The sequence below is a fragment of the Salvelinus namaycush genome, chromosome 18 (genome assembly GCF_016432855.1).
Source record: "Salvelinus namaycush isolate Seneca chromosome 18, SaNama_1.0, whole genome shotgun sequence".
Classification (NCBI taxonomy): Eukaryota; Metazoa; Chordata; class Actinopteri; order Salmoniformes; family Salmonidae; genus Salvelinus; species Salvelinus namaycush.
The window spans coordinates 442005-457156 of record NC_052324.1 but is presented as its reverse complement, the minus strand read 5'-3'; the positions used below and the strand labels follow the sequence as shown (position 1 = coordinate 457156).

Genomic DNA, 15152 nt, shown 5'->3' with positions numbered 1-15152 from the left:
ATCTCTTTATTTCTCTTGCTCTCTCTTTCTTTCCTCCCTCCCTCTCCAGGCCTACGACTGGCAGAGCAGCTGGCTCGGCGTGAGGACGAGGCTAAGATCCGCCATCGTCTGGGGCTGTCTCTGTGGGCCAGTGGGAACCTGGAGGAGGCCCAGCACCAGGTACACATCTGACATGAACCTCTCCTCACACACAACATACACACTACACAGGGTTACACTCACATCTGTATGTGTAGAGAGAGATCATGTATAGAAAGGGAGGAGAAGGAAAGTGAAAATGATGGAGCGATGAGGGAAGAAGATGGCCTGATGGAGGGAGCGAAAGGAAGGTTGTTTAAGTGATTGTCTAAGATTTAAAGAGATTGTTATCATCCCACCATTTTAGTTGTGTTGTCATCAGTTATTCATGTTGTTCTCGTTTGTCATTCTGAGAAAGAGAGAGAAACAACATTGTACATACCACGAATATGTATCTGTTTATTTAGATCCCCTACTATTCCTACAGTATTTGCACATTGCTTAAACACTGTACATAGCTGATGATAATATAACACTTGAAAAGTCTTTCTTTTTAAAAAACTTTTTGAGTGCAATATTTACTGTGTCCTCACTTTTGTTTGTTTATTTCACTTGCTTTGGCAATGAAAACACATGTTTCCCATGCCAATAAAATCCTATTTGAATTGAATTGAGAGAGATACAAATGAGACAATTCTGCTTGAACACAACTCAATTCTGTTCAGTTTATCCAGTTCCTGAATCTGTAAACTCTATCTTCTCTCTTTCCTCTCTGTCAACATCTATTACAAGGACCTTATCCCCATACCCCTCAGGCTTAACCTGTCAAACAGATGTTAGCCAAAGCAACAGTATTTTGTCACACCCCAGTTCATTCCCAGGCAATTCAGTAATGTTTGGGATATTTCCTCCAGTCATTGTAGGGTGTGTTGTTGGTGGAAAAAGGAAAGGACGTAGTTGTCCTCAGAGTATAGATGAGATGATTATTCATGAGGAAGCAGGGAGGGTGGTGGTATAGCTATATGACCTTGGTAAATACCCTGACCCACTTCAGGGCTGATTTACATAGCGCACTATGTCCCACTATGCAATATTACTGCACTTGACATTCATACATCAACCGTACTGTTGGAATGAGATGACTTGAACCCATGTTCCTCTATATGCACATTTAAACCCAAATGTTTTTCAATACCCTCACTCTGTTACGCCTTGTTCTCTGTGGCGGAGAGATTTTACCTGACGACACTTCAATCAGATTTGTGAGAATACATGGTGTCATTTTGTCACTGCTGGAGAGGATATGGGATTAATAGATGGAATGTAATGGGTTTGATGTTTTACAGCTCATAACTTCTATCAGTGAGGGTGAACGTAGCCCAAGGGAAAAGACATGGTGAGAGTCATTTCAGGCATCGCACATGTGCAACTGTCATGGTGTGAAAATGTCAGATAAAAGTCATGTTAATCATCAGTTATATTGGTTCATAAATGGGCAGTGGTGTAAAGTACTTAAGTAAAAATACTTTAAAGTACTACTTAAGTAGTTTTTGGGGGTATCTGTACACTACTTTACTATTTCTATTTTTGACAACTCTTACTTTTACTTAATGCACTTTTTACTCCATACATTTTCCCTGACACCCAAAAGTACTCGTTGCATAGTGAATGGTTAGCAGAGCAGAAAAGGGTCCAATTCACACACTCATCAAGAGAACATCCTTGGTCATCCCTACTGCCTCTGATCCGGTGGACTCACTAAACACAAATGCTTAATTTGTAAATGATGTCTGTGTGTTGGAGTCTGCCCCTGGTTATCTGTCATTTAAAAAAAATGTAAAAAATAAAATGGTGCCGTCTGGTTTGCTTAATATAAGGAATTTGTATTATTTACTTTTACTTTTTTTTTTTTTTTCTCAGCCAGGGGTTCTATGACTAACGAGATCAGAGCAGGAGATAAAGGACAGCCTTGACGACAGCCCCTACCGATAGGAAATGGCCTTCTAGGCTGAGTTCCTCTGTCCAGTGTCTGTGTTCTTTTGCCCATCTTAATCTATTATTTTTATTGGCCAGTCTCTGATATGGCTTTTTCTTTGCAACTCTGCCTAGAAGGCCAGCGTCCCGGAGTCGCCTCTTCACTGTTGATGTTGAGACACTGTTGGTGTTTTGCGGGTAGTATAATGAAGCTCCCAGTTGAGGACTTGTGAGGCGTATGTTTCTCAAACTAGACACTCTAATGTACCTGTCCTCTTGCTCAGTTGTGCACCGGGGCCTCCCACTCTTTCTATTCTGGTTAGAGACAGTTTGCACTGTTCTGCGAAGGGAGAGTACATAGTGTTGTATGAGATCTTCAGTTTCTTGCCAATTTCTCGTATGGAAGAGCCTTCATTTCTCAGAAGAAAGGTCTTTGTTTTTGGTCATTTTGAGCCTGTAATTGAACCCACAAGTGCTGATGCTCCAGATACTCAACTAGTCTAAAGAAGGCCAGTTTTATTGCTTCTTTAATCAGAACAACAGTTTTCACCTGTGCTAACATAATTGCAAAAGGGTTTTCTAATTATCAATTAGCCTTTTAAAATGATAAACTTGGATTAGCTAACACAACGTGCCATTGGAACACAGGAGTGATGGTTGCTGATAATGGGCCTCGGTACGCCTATGTAGATATTCCATTAAAATCTGCCGTTTCTAGCTACAATAGTCATTTACAACATTAATGTCTACACTGTATTTCTGATAAATTGAATGTTATTTTAACTTCTTTGGGCTGCAAGCCCGAAGCCGGGCACAATATGACAACAGCCACTTCAAGTGCAGGGCGCGAAATTCAAAATATATTTTTTAGAAATATTTAACTTTCACACATTAACAAGTCCAATACAGCATATGAAAGATAAACATCTTGTGAATCCAGCCAACATATCCGATTTTTAAAATGTTTTACAGCGAAAACACCACATATATTTATGTTAGCTCACCACCAAATACAAAAAAGGACAGACATTTTTCACAGCACAGGTAGCATGCACAAAGCCAACCTAACTAACCAAGAACCAACCAAACTAACCAAGAAATAACTTCATCAGATGACAGTCTTATAACATGTTATACAATAAATCTATGTTTTGTTCGAAAAATGTGCATATTTGAGGTATAAATCAGTTTTACATTGCAGCTACCAGCACAGCTACCGTCACAAATAGGACCGAAGCAGCCAGAGTAATTAGACACCAACGTCAAATACCTAAATACTCATCATAAAACATTTCTGAAAAATACATGGTGTATAGCAAATGAAAGACAGGCATCTTGTGATTCCAGCCAATATTTCCGATTTCTTAAGTGTTTTACAGCGAAAACACAATATAGCATTATATTAGCTTACCACAATAGCCAGAAACACAAGCCATTTACAAGCAGCAAAAGTTAGCGATCGTAACAAACCAGCAAAAGATATATAATTTTTGACTAACCTTGATAAGCTTCATCAGATGACAGTCCTATAACATCAGGTTATACATACACTTATGTTTTGTTCGAAAATGTGCATATTTAGAGCTGAAATCAGTGGTTATACATTGTGCTAACGTAGCATCTTTTTCCCACAACGTCCGGATATTTTTCTGACACTCACATATTCTGACCAAATAACTATTCATAAACATTACTAAAAAATACATGTTGTATAGGAAATGATAGATACACTAGTTCTTAATGCAATCGCCGTGTTAGAATTCTAAAAATAACTTCATTACGACATCCAGCTTAGTTATAGCAAGAAGGTGCCCAAAATCTGGGCGCAAACTACTAGTACAACATGTTCGACAGATATATGAAATAGCATCATAAAATGGGTCCTACTTTTGCTGATCTTCCATCAGAATGTTGTACAAGGGGTCCTTTGTCCAGAACAATCGTTGTTTGGATTTAGAATGTCCTCTTCTCCAGTCAATTAGCACGGAAAGCTAGCAAAGTGGCGCGAAGCTCTCCTTCCTGAACATACGCAGACAAAGCAACACGCCTAACGTCCCGAAAAAATTTCAATAATCTAATAAAACTATATTGAAAAAACATACTTTACGATGATATTGTCACATGTATCAAATAAAATCAAAGCCGGAGATATTAGTCGTCTATAACGACAGCTTATCAGAAGGCAAAACCAGGTCCCATCACTCGCTCTCCAGAAAACAGGAAACTGGTGACACGTCATACAAAGAGCTTTTATTCGACCCCAGATCAAGTTATACACTCAATTTCTTCTCTCACTGCCTGTCGACATCTAGTGGAAGACGTATGAAGTGCATGTATTCTAATAAATATCAAGGACATTTATAGGCAGGGCCTAGAACAGAGCATCGATTTCAGATTTTCCACTTCCTGTCAGGAAGTTTGCTGCAAAATGAGTTATGTTTTACTCACAGATATAATTCAAACGGTTTTAGAAACTAGAGAGTGTTTTCTATCCAATAGTAATAATAATATGCATATTGTACGAGCAAGAATTGAGTACGAGGCCGTTTGAAATGGGCACCTTTTATCCAGGCTACTCAATACTGCCCCTGCAGCCCAAAGAGGTTAATGGACCAAAAATGTGCTTTTCTTTAAAAAACAAGGACATTTCTAAGTGACCCCAAACTTTTGAATGGTAGTGTATATATATCTTCAAACAGTCCATTTATATTTTCCAACGGGGCTATACATTTGGGTGAGTTTTTTTTCTCGCCTGAGTAGCCTCGTTTCACTGCCAAAAATAAAATGAAACCATCTAGTGTTCAGCGAAATACAGTTGAAGTCGTAAGTTTACATACACCTTAGCCAAATACATTTAAACTCAGTTTTTCACAATTCCTGACATTTAATCCTAGTAAAAATTCCCTGTCTTAGGTCAGTTAGGATCTCCACTTTATTTTAAGAATGTGAAATGTCAGAAGAATAGTAGAGAGAATGATTTATTTCAGCTTTTATTTATTTTATCACATTCCCAGTGGGTCAGAAGTTTACATACACTCAATTAGTATTTGGTAGCATTGCCTTTAAATTGTTTAACTTGGGTCAAATGTTTCGGGTAGCCTTCCACAAGCTTCCCACAATAAGTTGGAGACAGAACGCGTCTCCTCCCTGAGCGGTATGATGGCTGCGTGGTCCCATGGTGTTTATACTTGCGTACTATTGTTTGTACAGATGAACGTGGTACCTTCAGGCGTTTGGAAATTGCTCACAAGGATGAACCAGACTTGTGGAGGTCTACAATTCTTTTATTGAGGTCTTGGCTGATTTCTTTTGATTTCCCCATGATGTCAAGCAATTAGGCATTGAGTTTGAAGGTAGGCCTTGAAATACATCCACAGGTACACCTCCAATTGACTCAAATTATGTCAATTAGCCTATCAGAAGCTTCTAAAGTCATTTTCCAAGCTGTTTAAAGGCACAGTCATCTTAGTGTATGTAAACTTCTGATCCACTGGAATTGTGATACAGTGAATTGTAAGTGAAATAATCTGTCTGTAAACAGACTTTGTGGAGTGTATGAAAAACGAGTTTTAATGTCTCCAACCTAAGTGTATGTAAACTTCCGACTTCAACTGTAACAACACAATGTCAAATACAGGAAGCCTAGTCAAATAATTAACATCCAATCACATTAACCGTTACTCTCTCGCGGGAATTCCACTAACGGTCCGTATGTACCCGGGAAAGACCCAAACAACAGACAGGGACTTTGGACCATCAAAGAGGCGCAAATATGATGAGAACTACATTGATTTGGCGTTCACTTATGTTGGGAGTAGTGCCTTTCCTCAGCCACAGTGTGTTATATGTGCAAAAGTACTATCTCACAACTCAATGAAGCCTTGTACTCTTGCACAGACATCTAGAAACAAAACATGCCAATTTGGAAAATAAGCCACGGGAGTTTTTTCAGTGAGAATTAAGACAACTTTCGAGTAAGACATGTTTAAAAGCAATAGATACCATTAATAAGAAGGGGTTAGAAGTGTCTTATATAATGAGCTACCGAGTGGACAGGCAAGCCCCATACTATTGTGGAGGACTTAATTCTTCCTGCTGCCGCGGATATGGCTCGGACAATGCTAGGGGAAAAGGAAAAAAAAACAGACAATATACAGACAATGCCTTCATCAAACAACACTGTTTCACAACGCAATCAGTGACATGGCAGGAGATCTTTTGAAACAATTACTGCTTCGCATACAAGCCAGTGAATTCTATGCGTTACAGCTGGATGAGTCAACAGACGTGGCGGGCCTGGCACAGCTCTTGGTATATGTCCGTTACGTTTATGGGGGGGTCAATTAAGGAAGACATGCTCTTCTGCAAACCACTGGAAACCAGGACAGCAGGAGAGGATATTTTTAAAGTACAGGACAGCTTTGTGACATCAAATGGACTTTGGTGGTCAAGATGTGTTGGTATCTGTACTGATGGCACAAAAGCCATGACAGGAGACATAGTGACATCGAGACATAGTGGCGTCAGTTGCTCCCGACGCCACTTGTGTACACTCCAGCATCCACCGAGAGGCTCTTGCTGCCAAAGGAATGCCTGACAGCTTGAAAGACGTTTTGAGCATTACAGTGAAAATGATTAACTTTGTTAAAGCAAGGCCCCTGAACTCTTGTGTATTTTCTGCACTATGCAATGATATGGGCAGCGACCATGTAACACTTTTACAACATACAGAAGTGCGCTGGTTATCAAGGGGCAAAGTATTGACACGTTTTTTGGAATTGAGAGACAAAGTTTTCTTTACTGACCATCATTTTCACTTGTCTGACGTTTTGCATGATGACGAGTTTCTCACACGACTGGCCTATCTGGGTGAATTTTTTTCTCGCCTGAATGATCTGAATCTAGGTTACAGGGACTCTCCGCAACTATATTCAATGTGATGGACAAAATTGAGGCTATGATTAAGAAGTTGGAGCTCTTCTCTGTCTGCATTAACAAGGACAATACACAGGTCTTTCCATCATTGTATGATTTTTTTGTGTGCAAATGAACTCAAGCTTATCAGCAATGTGAAGTTTGATATAGCAAATCACTTGAGTGAGTTGGGTGCGCAATTAGGCAGGTACTTTCCCGAAACGGATGACACAAACAACTGGATTCGTTATCCCTTTCATGCCCTGCCTCCAGTCCACTTACCGATATCTGAACGAGAGCCTCATCAAAATTGCAACAAGCGGTTCTGTGAAAATTGAATTTAATCAGAAGCCACTGCCAGATTTCTGGAGTATCATGCCTTGGCAAATCTCGCTGTTAAGACTCTGATGCCCTTTGCAACCACGTACCTATGTGAGAGTGTATTCTCGGCCCTCACTAGCATGAAAACTAAATACAGGCACAGACTGTGTGTGGAAAATGATTTAAGACTGAGACTCTCTCCAATACAACCCAACATTGCAGAGTTATGTGCATCCTTTCAAGCACACCCTTCTCATTAACCTGTGGTGGGTTATTCACCATTTTTGATGAACAAATAAAGTTTTAAATGTAAGATGGCTAAATAAAGAGCAAAATTATTGATTATTATTTGTGCCCTGGTCCTATAAGAGCTCTTTGTCACTTCCCACGAGCCGGGTTGTGACGACAACTCACACTCATTCTTACATTTATTAAACATATCGTATAGTGTGTGTGTGTGGCAGGCTTACAATGATGGCAAAAAACAGCATTTGAGAGTGCGCTGACCCTGGTGCTAGAGGAGGTACGCAGCTGGAGGTTGAATGTTTGAGAGGGTACAGGACTATAACAAGTTTGGGAACCACTGCTCTAGACTAACTTTTAGCTTCACGTTCTCGGAGGTAAGCTCGTCGTTTTTAGTCTCCAATTAGGTAAGCCGCTTATCGATGTCGGTTAACGATGTTTCCATATCCTTTATTTTTGGGGTTTGTGTCGCGATAGTTGTTTGTAGTGTTGCGATAGTTGACTGGACTTCTGTCATAAATTCAGCTCTTAGACTTGACACTGAGGAACAAAGTTTGGTCATGAAATCAGAGCGTAATGTAGCCATTTCTGCGTGGATGGTGAATAGTATCTCCATAACGTTAGCATCCGCCATCTTGTTGCTAGTCTTCGTCGTGTCTTCTTGTTTACCGCTTCGTCTCGTTTTCCCGGTTCCAGACATATCCAAGAATGCCACCCAAATGTTGCTAGAGCCAGTAGGAGTGCAAAGTGTGTTCTCATTTTGACAGATAAACGGTTAAAACATAAAAGTATAAAACCTTAGTGGAGATGCCTCGGAACGCATCTTTACGTAGCCATGTTGAAACCGCACCCCGTGTTGGATCATTCTTGATACACACAGGAAACTGCGTTTCAGTTCCTGACACAAACCGGTGCGCCTGGCACGTACTACCATACCCCGTTCAAATGCACATAAATCTTTTGTCTTACCCATTCACCCTCTGAATGGCACACATACACAATCCATGTCTCAATTGTCTCAAGGCTTAAAATTAATTTAACCTGTCTCCTCCCCTTCATCTACTCTGATTGAAGTGGATTGAAGTGGATAACAAGTGACATCAATAAACGATCATAGCGTTCACCTGGATTCACCTGGTCAGACTATGTAATGGAAAGAGTTCTTCATGTTTTGTACACTCAGTGTAAATGTCCTATACCCCTATTTTTGATATTAGCTTTATAGCATGTAGGTAGGACATTGCAGACACAGCACTTTGGTTTTCTTTTAGGGAGGCAGTGTGGGAAATTAGTTTCCCTCTTAATGGGATGTCTGTGTGCCCAGCAATCAGCCTGCAGCCATATCAGCAGAATCAGCCAGCCCAGCCTGGACAACAAGCACTAAGGCTGCACAACCACACTCTGCTCTCTCTCTCTCGCCCTCTCTCCTCTCATCTGATATACTTTACTGGCTGACCTTGGGGATAGACCTGGCTAGGTGTAACCACCTCACCATTCACACACACACACATACATGCCTGATTCATTCCAATTCCATCCCTTCCATGTGCCAGTCCCAGGGCAGCAGCTATCTGAATGGTTGGTGTGTGTAGTTTAGTGTCAATGGTGGCCTCTTACAGACTGGATTTGGAGGTGGAACATTCTCAGTCATCTTAAAGGCCTGCCAACAGAGGAGGAATAGGAAATCAATATCAACTCCCATGAATCAGCACTCCTGGCTGGCCTGGACTTCTAGTGTGCAGCATAGCACAGCACAGCCTCCGCCCACACTCTGTCTGCCCTACCACCTCTCCCCCCTCTCCCTCTCCTTCTCCCTCTCCAGCCTAATAGTGTCTGGGACTGAACAGAGAAAATAAGTCTTGAGAGGGATCAGGGAGACATAGTGTTCTGTGGACACACAGTTTCCCTCGAAGACATTGTGTGTCTTGGAAGCCCAGGCGATGGCTTAGCATCTTCAGTTCCCTCTCTCTTGTCTGGGTGGATGAGATGAGAGGGGAGGGTGTCTGTATTGAATATCAGAGCTGTGTTTAAGAGAGGGAGCTGAGGGAGCTGTGCTGATATCAAATATAATTTACACTGAGGAGGGCTTCTGCCATCTAATGTCTTCTTTCTGCTACTGCATGTCTCTGTCTGAGCTCTTATCTCTCTACCTTTGAGTCGCTCATGGAGTGAACAGTGAACAGAGGGTGTACTATACAGTAACTGATCGTTATCTGTGGTTGTGTTATTTGTCCTGCAGCTTTACCGAGCATCTGCGTTGTTTGAGACCATTCGTCATGAGGCCCAGCACAGCACCGACTACAAACTTTCTCTGTTTGACCTGCAGACCTCCTCCTACCAGGCACTCCAGAGGGTCCTTGTCAGCCTAGGTATTGTTACGCGATCCATTTCCCGCATTCCGTCCTCACCGTTCCTCCCTCTTTCTTTCATTCTGTCTGCTATTCTCTTACTTTCTTTTCATGTTCCTGCCTATCTTTACCTATTTGTTGCAAAATATTTACACTACTACACATTTGTACGTGTTCACTCGCTGATAGCTAGAAAATCTAGCGTTGACCTTTGACCCTCTGCTGTCCAGGCCACCATGACGAGGCGTTGGCGGTGGCAGAGCGGGGTCGGACGCGGGCCTTTGCTGACCTGCTGGTGGAGAGGCAGACAGGCCAGCAGGACTCAGACCCCTACACCCCAGTCACAGTGGAGCACATCCTGGACACGGTGAACAGCCAGAGGGCCCTGGTGCTCTACTTCTCCATGGCTGCTGGGTACCTGTACAGCTGGCTGCTGGCTCCAGGAGCAGGTAAGACCTGGGGGAGAGGGAGGCGGATATCAACTAACTCAGTTCCTCTGTGTGCTGATACAATGAACTGTAAGGGTACTATGTAAATCTGTACAAATCTATTATGCCACATTATACAAAACATTATACAGACACAAAACACACACATACACACTCAATCAAACAGTGAATTTCATCTTGATTGTGCTTTGTTTAGCTGTGAGTCCTGGAGGGCGTGGCTTGTGTTCAGAGGGTAAGAAAGCCTTGCCTCTCAGGGCACCTGCCGATGAACCATGGTAACCGAGAATGACAGAGCCAAACAGCACTTGCACAATGAATCAACATCCTCACACACAATTCAACAGGGAAACACACACACCTACTCTTGTGCGCACACACACATAATCTCTCACACAAACAAGCTTTGCTGCCTTTAGTATTGAGTAGGCTACTCCATAGCCTTTCTCTCTCACCAAAGAGAATAGAGGGGGCTTTGAAGCCCAGTCATAGCTCTCGCCTGACTGACAGCTCTGGCTGCCAGGGAGACTGCTAGCCTGTGCTTCTCTTTTAGCCCTACTAGACAAAGTGTGAATGAAAGCTGTGAGCCATAATAACACACGCCCACCAGCCTTGATTGGTTAATAAAATCCAGAGCCAAGGCTGCCGTGTCTAATAGTAGTAATATAGACGGGTGTAGTACTGCAGAGGGAAATGAAAGGTTGAAAGAGCTGCCTCTTGCCTGAGGTCACCATTCCTGTAATCAGCCCTCTGCTCTCTCTCTCCCCCTGGCATACACATAGCACAGGACCTGGGTCAAAAGAACCGTTAGTCAGTAAAGGGACTCCTCTAATAAATGAACTGGTGTACAGCCTGTCTGCCAACTCACAGATGTGAACATATTCAAAGCCTAACTCAACCCCCACACTCAGTATCTACCACCACCACTGCTGTGGTAGTCCCCCCTCCTCCCTCCCTTCTCCCCCAACATCTCAGCTCCCATGGCACGGAGCAGATGGCACAGGCAGCCACTCTTATATTTTATTGAACGTTATTTGTTTATTCATTTTGCTCTGCAGATGTGCTAGTTTATGTAGCGTAACTTACAGTTTTGCAGCGTGCAATCTCTACATATGTTCTCTTATTGTTAACACGTTTGGTGGCCTGAAGACAGCTAAACTGGTTTTATTACATTTTCATTGTAGTGGAATAAGTCCACTAGTGCTGTGTGCATCATGACATAGTGTATTGTAGTGCTATTCATTTTCCCATTGTGATATGACCAATACATTTAACTTGTTGACAATAATCTCTTTCTCCTTTTCTTTTTCTCTCTCTCCTTCTCCAAGGCATCCTGAAGTTCCATGAGGTGTACTTGGGAGAGGGCGTGACAGAGGGTGGGCCAGACCTCCATGAGGGCGGGGGAGGGGGTGTGGCCAGCGGCTCGTCTCTGGAGCAGCACATTGCCAGTGCTCGGGAGGCCCTGGGGGTAGAATCCTACTACAGCAGGTAATACACACACACACACAAACACACACGCACACCTCCACCACTTGGAGCTCAGAATATACCATGCATGCTATAGAGTGGGCACTGGCTGATGCACATAGAGGGATGCTGCTCTGTATGCAGTCTCAAGGAGTCATTCTCCCGAGTGCATGGTGTGATGACAGGACCCCGATATCTGTCTAAACAACTGCTCTCTGCTCCCACTGGGAACCAATGAGACAGAATAATGGCTCTCTGGATGCCCACCGGACTCACTTAACAAATACTGTCTGGGACTGGGAGACAGGAAAACACAGCAGACAGGTTACTGAGGGCAGAGAAGAGGAAGAAGATAGAGATGAGGAAAGGAGGAAGGCAGAGAGATACAGAGGGAAATGGATGGAGTGATATGCAGGGGTGGTAGGAGACTTGTTAGACGGACTATGCGTAATTTGAAGTGACCTTGAAAAAGGAACAGTTAATGACAAATAAATTAAGTGAGCAATCAAACTGCAGGTTTACTTCAGGGCACGGGTTGGAACCACAATTATTTTCCAATCGTTTAGTTCTGAACAGAACCACTATTTTTTTTGTTCCCAATCAGCAAAATAAAGTTCTGAACCGCTTCGAACCTTGAAGCGCTGGCCATCTTGTTATGACATGCATTATCTGAATCAGGCCCACAGAATCATAGCCTACCTATGGAGGAGCGGGTTCTATGGAGGAACTTTGAATGTCCTTTGAACTAAATTGGCCGAACGCTGGACTAGAGCTAGCTAGCTAACAAGTTTGTGTGTGAACGGCACCAGAATTAAAAACACCTCTTACCTTTCTGTAGTTGATAAACCCAATGTGAAACTATAGTATCCTTAACTAGCATTGAAAAAGTGAATCCATTCTTCTCAAATTTAAAATCCCTCTCTTCTCTTTTGAATCAGGATTGTAACGTCAGTACAGTAACCTGTGCTTCGTGGGGGGAGGGGCAGGAAGCCTACAAAGCACACACACACTGGCAAAGATTTCCAGCTGTCAGGCAGACAGGGGAAGAGGTTTCTGAGTGACAGAGTGAGGACTTTGTATAGGCACTTTGTTGCTGTTTTTTGTGGGACTGAATTTTTTTAAACCAGAAATGAAAACGATGTTATATACCAATTCTCATGCTTTTAATATAACCGTTCTGTACCGGCACAGTTGAGATCACTTTCTTCCTGTTTCTGTTCCTCTAAATGTTTTGTTATTTTCCGGTTTTCGGTTCCAACCCCTGCTTCAAGTGCCTTCACTGTACTTCTGAGTCTCACTGAACTTCCACGTAAATGTTTCCTTATCATTCTCTTCTGGTGACTGCTAAAATAAAGAAAACACCAACATAAAGTGTCTTAATAGGGCGTTGGGCCACCACGAGCCTCCAGAACAGCTTCAATGCACCTTGGCATAGATTTTACAAATGTCTATTGCAGGGATGTGACACGATTCTTCGACGAGAAATTCCATCATTTAGTGTTTTGTTAATGGTGTGTTTAGTTGATGGTGGTGGAAAACGCTGTCTCAGACGCCACTCCAGAATCTCCCATAAGTGTTCAATTGGGTTGAGATCTGGTGACTGAGACAGCCATAGAATATGGTTTACATGGTTTTCATGCTCATCAAACCATTCAGTGACCACTGATGACCTTTGGATGGGGGCATTGTCAACCCATGGGGGCATAGCCATTGTAGCCAAAAGAATGGCCTGCCCAGCATTTTAGTGCATGACTCTAAGCATGATGGGATGTTAATTGCTTAATTACCTCAGAAACCACACCTGTGTTGAAACACCTGCTTTCAATATACTTTGTATCCCTCATTTACTCATGTGTTTCCATTATTTGGGCAGTTGCCTGTACATTTTGCTTGATTTATGCAACATTTCAAGTTGACACACATTTTTCAAATTAGGATTCAGCCTTTAGTGGCCATCCAGTGTGCCCACTGCCAATCCCCAGCCTGCCGTGCCCTCCTGCCCCATTACTGAGTAATTTACTGCTCCAATGGGAGGAAGCCCACATGCCACTACGCCTGGCTAGCCACAATATGGCACCACTTACCGCCCCATTCACTTTTCACAGAGGATATAGAGAGGGGGACAGAGGAGGGAAGTGGGAGGGGGAGATAGCGGGAGGGAGACAGAAACAGAGAGAGTACTATTACCAAGAAAAAGGAGGGATGGCAGAGGGGGGATGAGAGAGGGAGGGGTAATAACTCCACAGTAGCATCCATATTTGGGAAGAATGTGTCTCCTCAGTCCTCATTAATAAAACCAGTCTACCATAGAGTCTATCCCTTTCCCCACTGCCCATCTCTCCATACCTTCTGACCTGTATTGTACAGTACTCTATGTACCTTCACCACCTACTAGCATGTGTTACTGCACATGCCGTGTGTTAGAGAGATGTGGACAGAGAGGGGCCTTCTTGGGAATGGATCTCAGAGAGAGGCTACAGCGAATATATGGATTAGTGGAGAGAAAGAATGAGAGAGATTTTAGATGAGAGCACCAGTTCCCATGGTTTAATTTGGGACCGATGAGAGCAGTGAGCTGACAGAGGAAAATGGAAGCGGTTTGGATGGGATGGGGGTAAAAGTGGGGGGCAGGGTGGATAGATAGAGGGGTGTATGGGGAGAGAAGGGGTGTAGATAGAAAGGGGGTAGAGGATGGAGTAACAGAACAGACTCCCTGCTGGGTGCTGGCTAGATCAGCATTAGCAGCATATAAAAGGGAGGATTTAACTCTGCTTCCTGTCAGGGCTCTTTCTGGACCATGCCTGGGAAACTGGGCTGGGCGTGTCTGTGTGTGTGTGTGTGAGCAGGAGTGTGTGTGGGCATGCAGGCATGTCTAACAGTATAATTTCTCTCTCTTTCTCTCTCTCCCCCCCTCTATCACTCTCTCTCTCTCTTTTTCTCCCCCCCTCAATCTCTCTCTCTTTCTCTCCCCCTCTCTTTTGCTCTCTCTCTCAGGGGTTGTTCTAGCAGTGAGACAGAGAGTGAGGCAGGGGACCTGTTGGACCAGCAGTTTGAGGAGCTCAACAACAAACTCAACTCTGTGACTGACCCCACAGGCTTTCTCCGTATGGTGTCCAGAAACAACCTGTTCAACAGGTGAGACAGACACTGTGTGAGACACTGACCTCCAAGAGCAGTTAGTTAGAGGACTTCAGTGGAGAAAGAGAGCCTTTATCATTAATCTCTAATTCCCCCACATTCCCATAATAAGAAAGCTATCTGATGGTGGACAGGATCCTGTTAGGTAGGGGAATTCATTAGAATATTAGCTTTCTGTGAAAATAGTATTTTCTCCTTTGTTTAGCCAGCTCAGAGGCATGTGAATCCTCCTTTTTCAATTGGCAGAGTTGGAAAAGCCATTATCAGCTCCCTGCCTTCATAA

The 15152-nt window shown here is 43.1% G+C and overlaps 1 protein-coding gene across 1 annotated transcript in view; it reads left to right on the top strand.

Moving 5' to 3' along the window:
* The window catches only part of LOC120062977 (tetratricopeptide repeat protein 28-like), a 243632-nt gene that overhangs the window by 206823 nt on the left and 21657 nt on the right, over positions 1 to 15152 (top strand). Inside the window, exons 9-13 of the mRNA XM_039013028.1 lie at positions 50 to 159; positions 9710 to 9839; positions 10049 to 10267; positions 11593 to 11752; positions 14726 to 14866. Coding sequence (XP_038868956.1) covers positions 50 to 159; positions 9710 to 9839; positions 10049 to 10267; positions 11593 to 11752; positions 14726 to 14866 — 760 coding nt within the window. The remainder of the gene's footprint in view (positions 1 to 49; positions 160 to 9709; positions 9840 to 10048; positions 10268 to 11592; positions 11753 to 14725; positions 14867 to 15152) is intronic.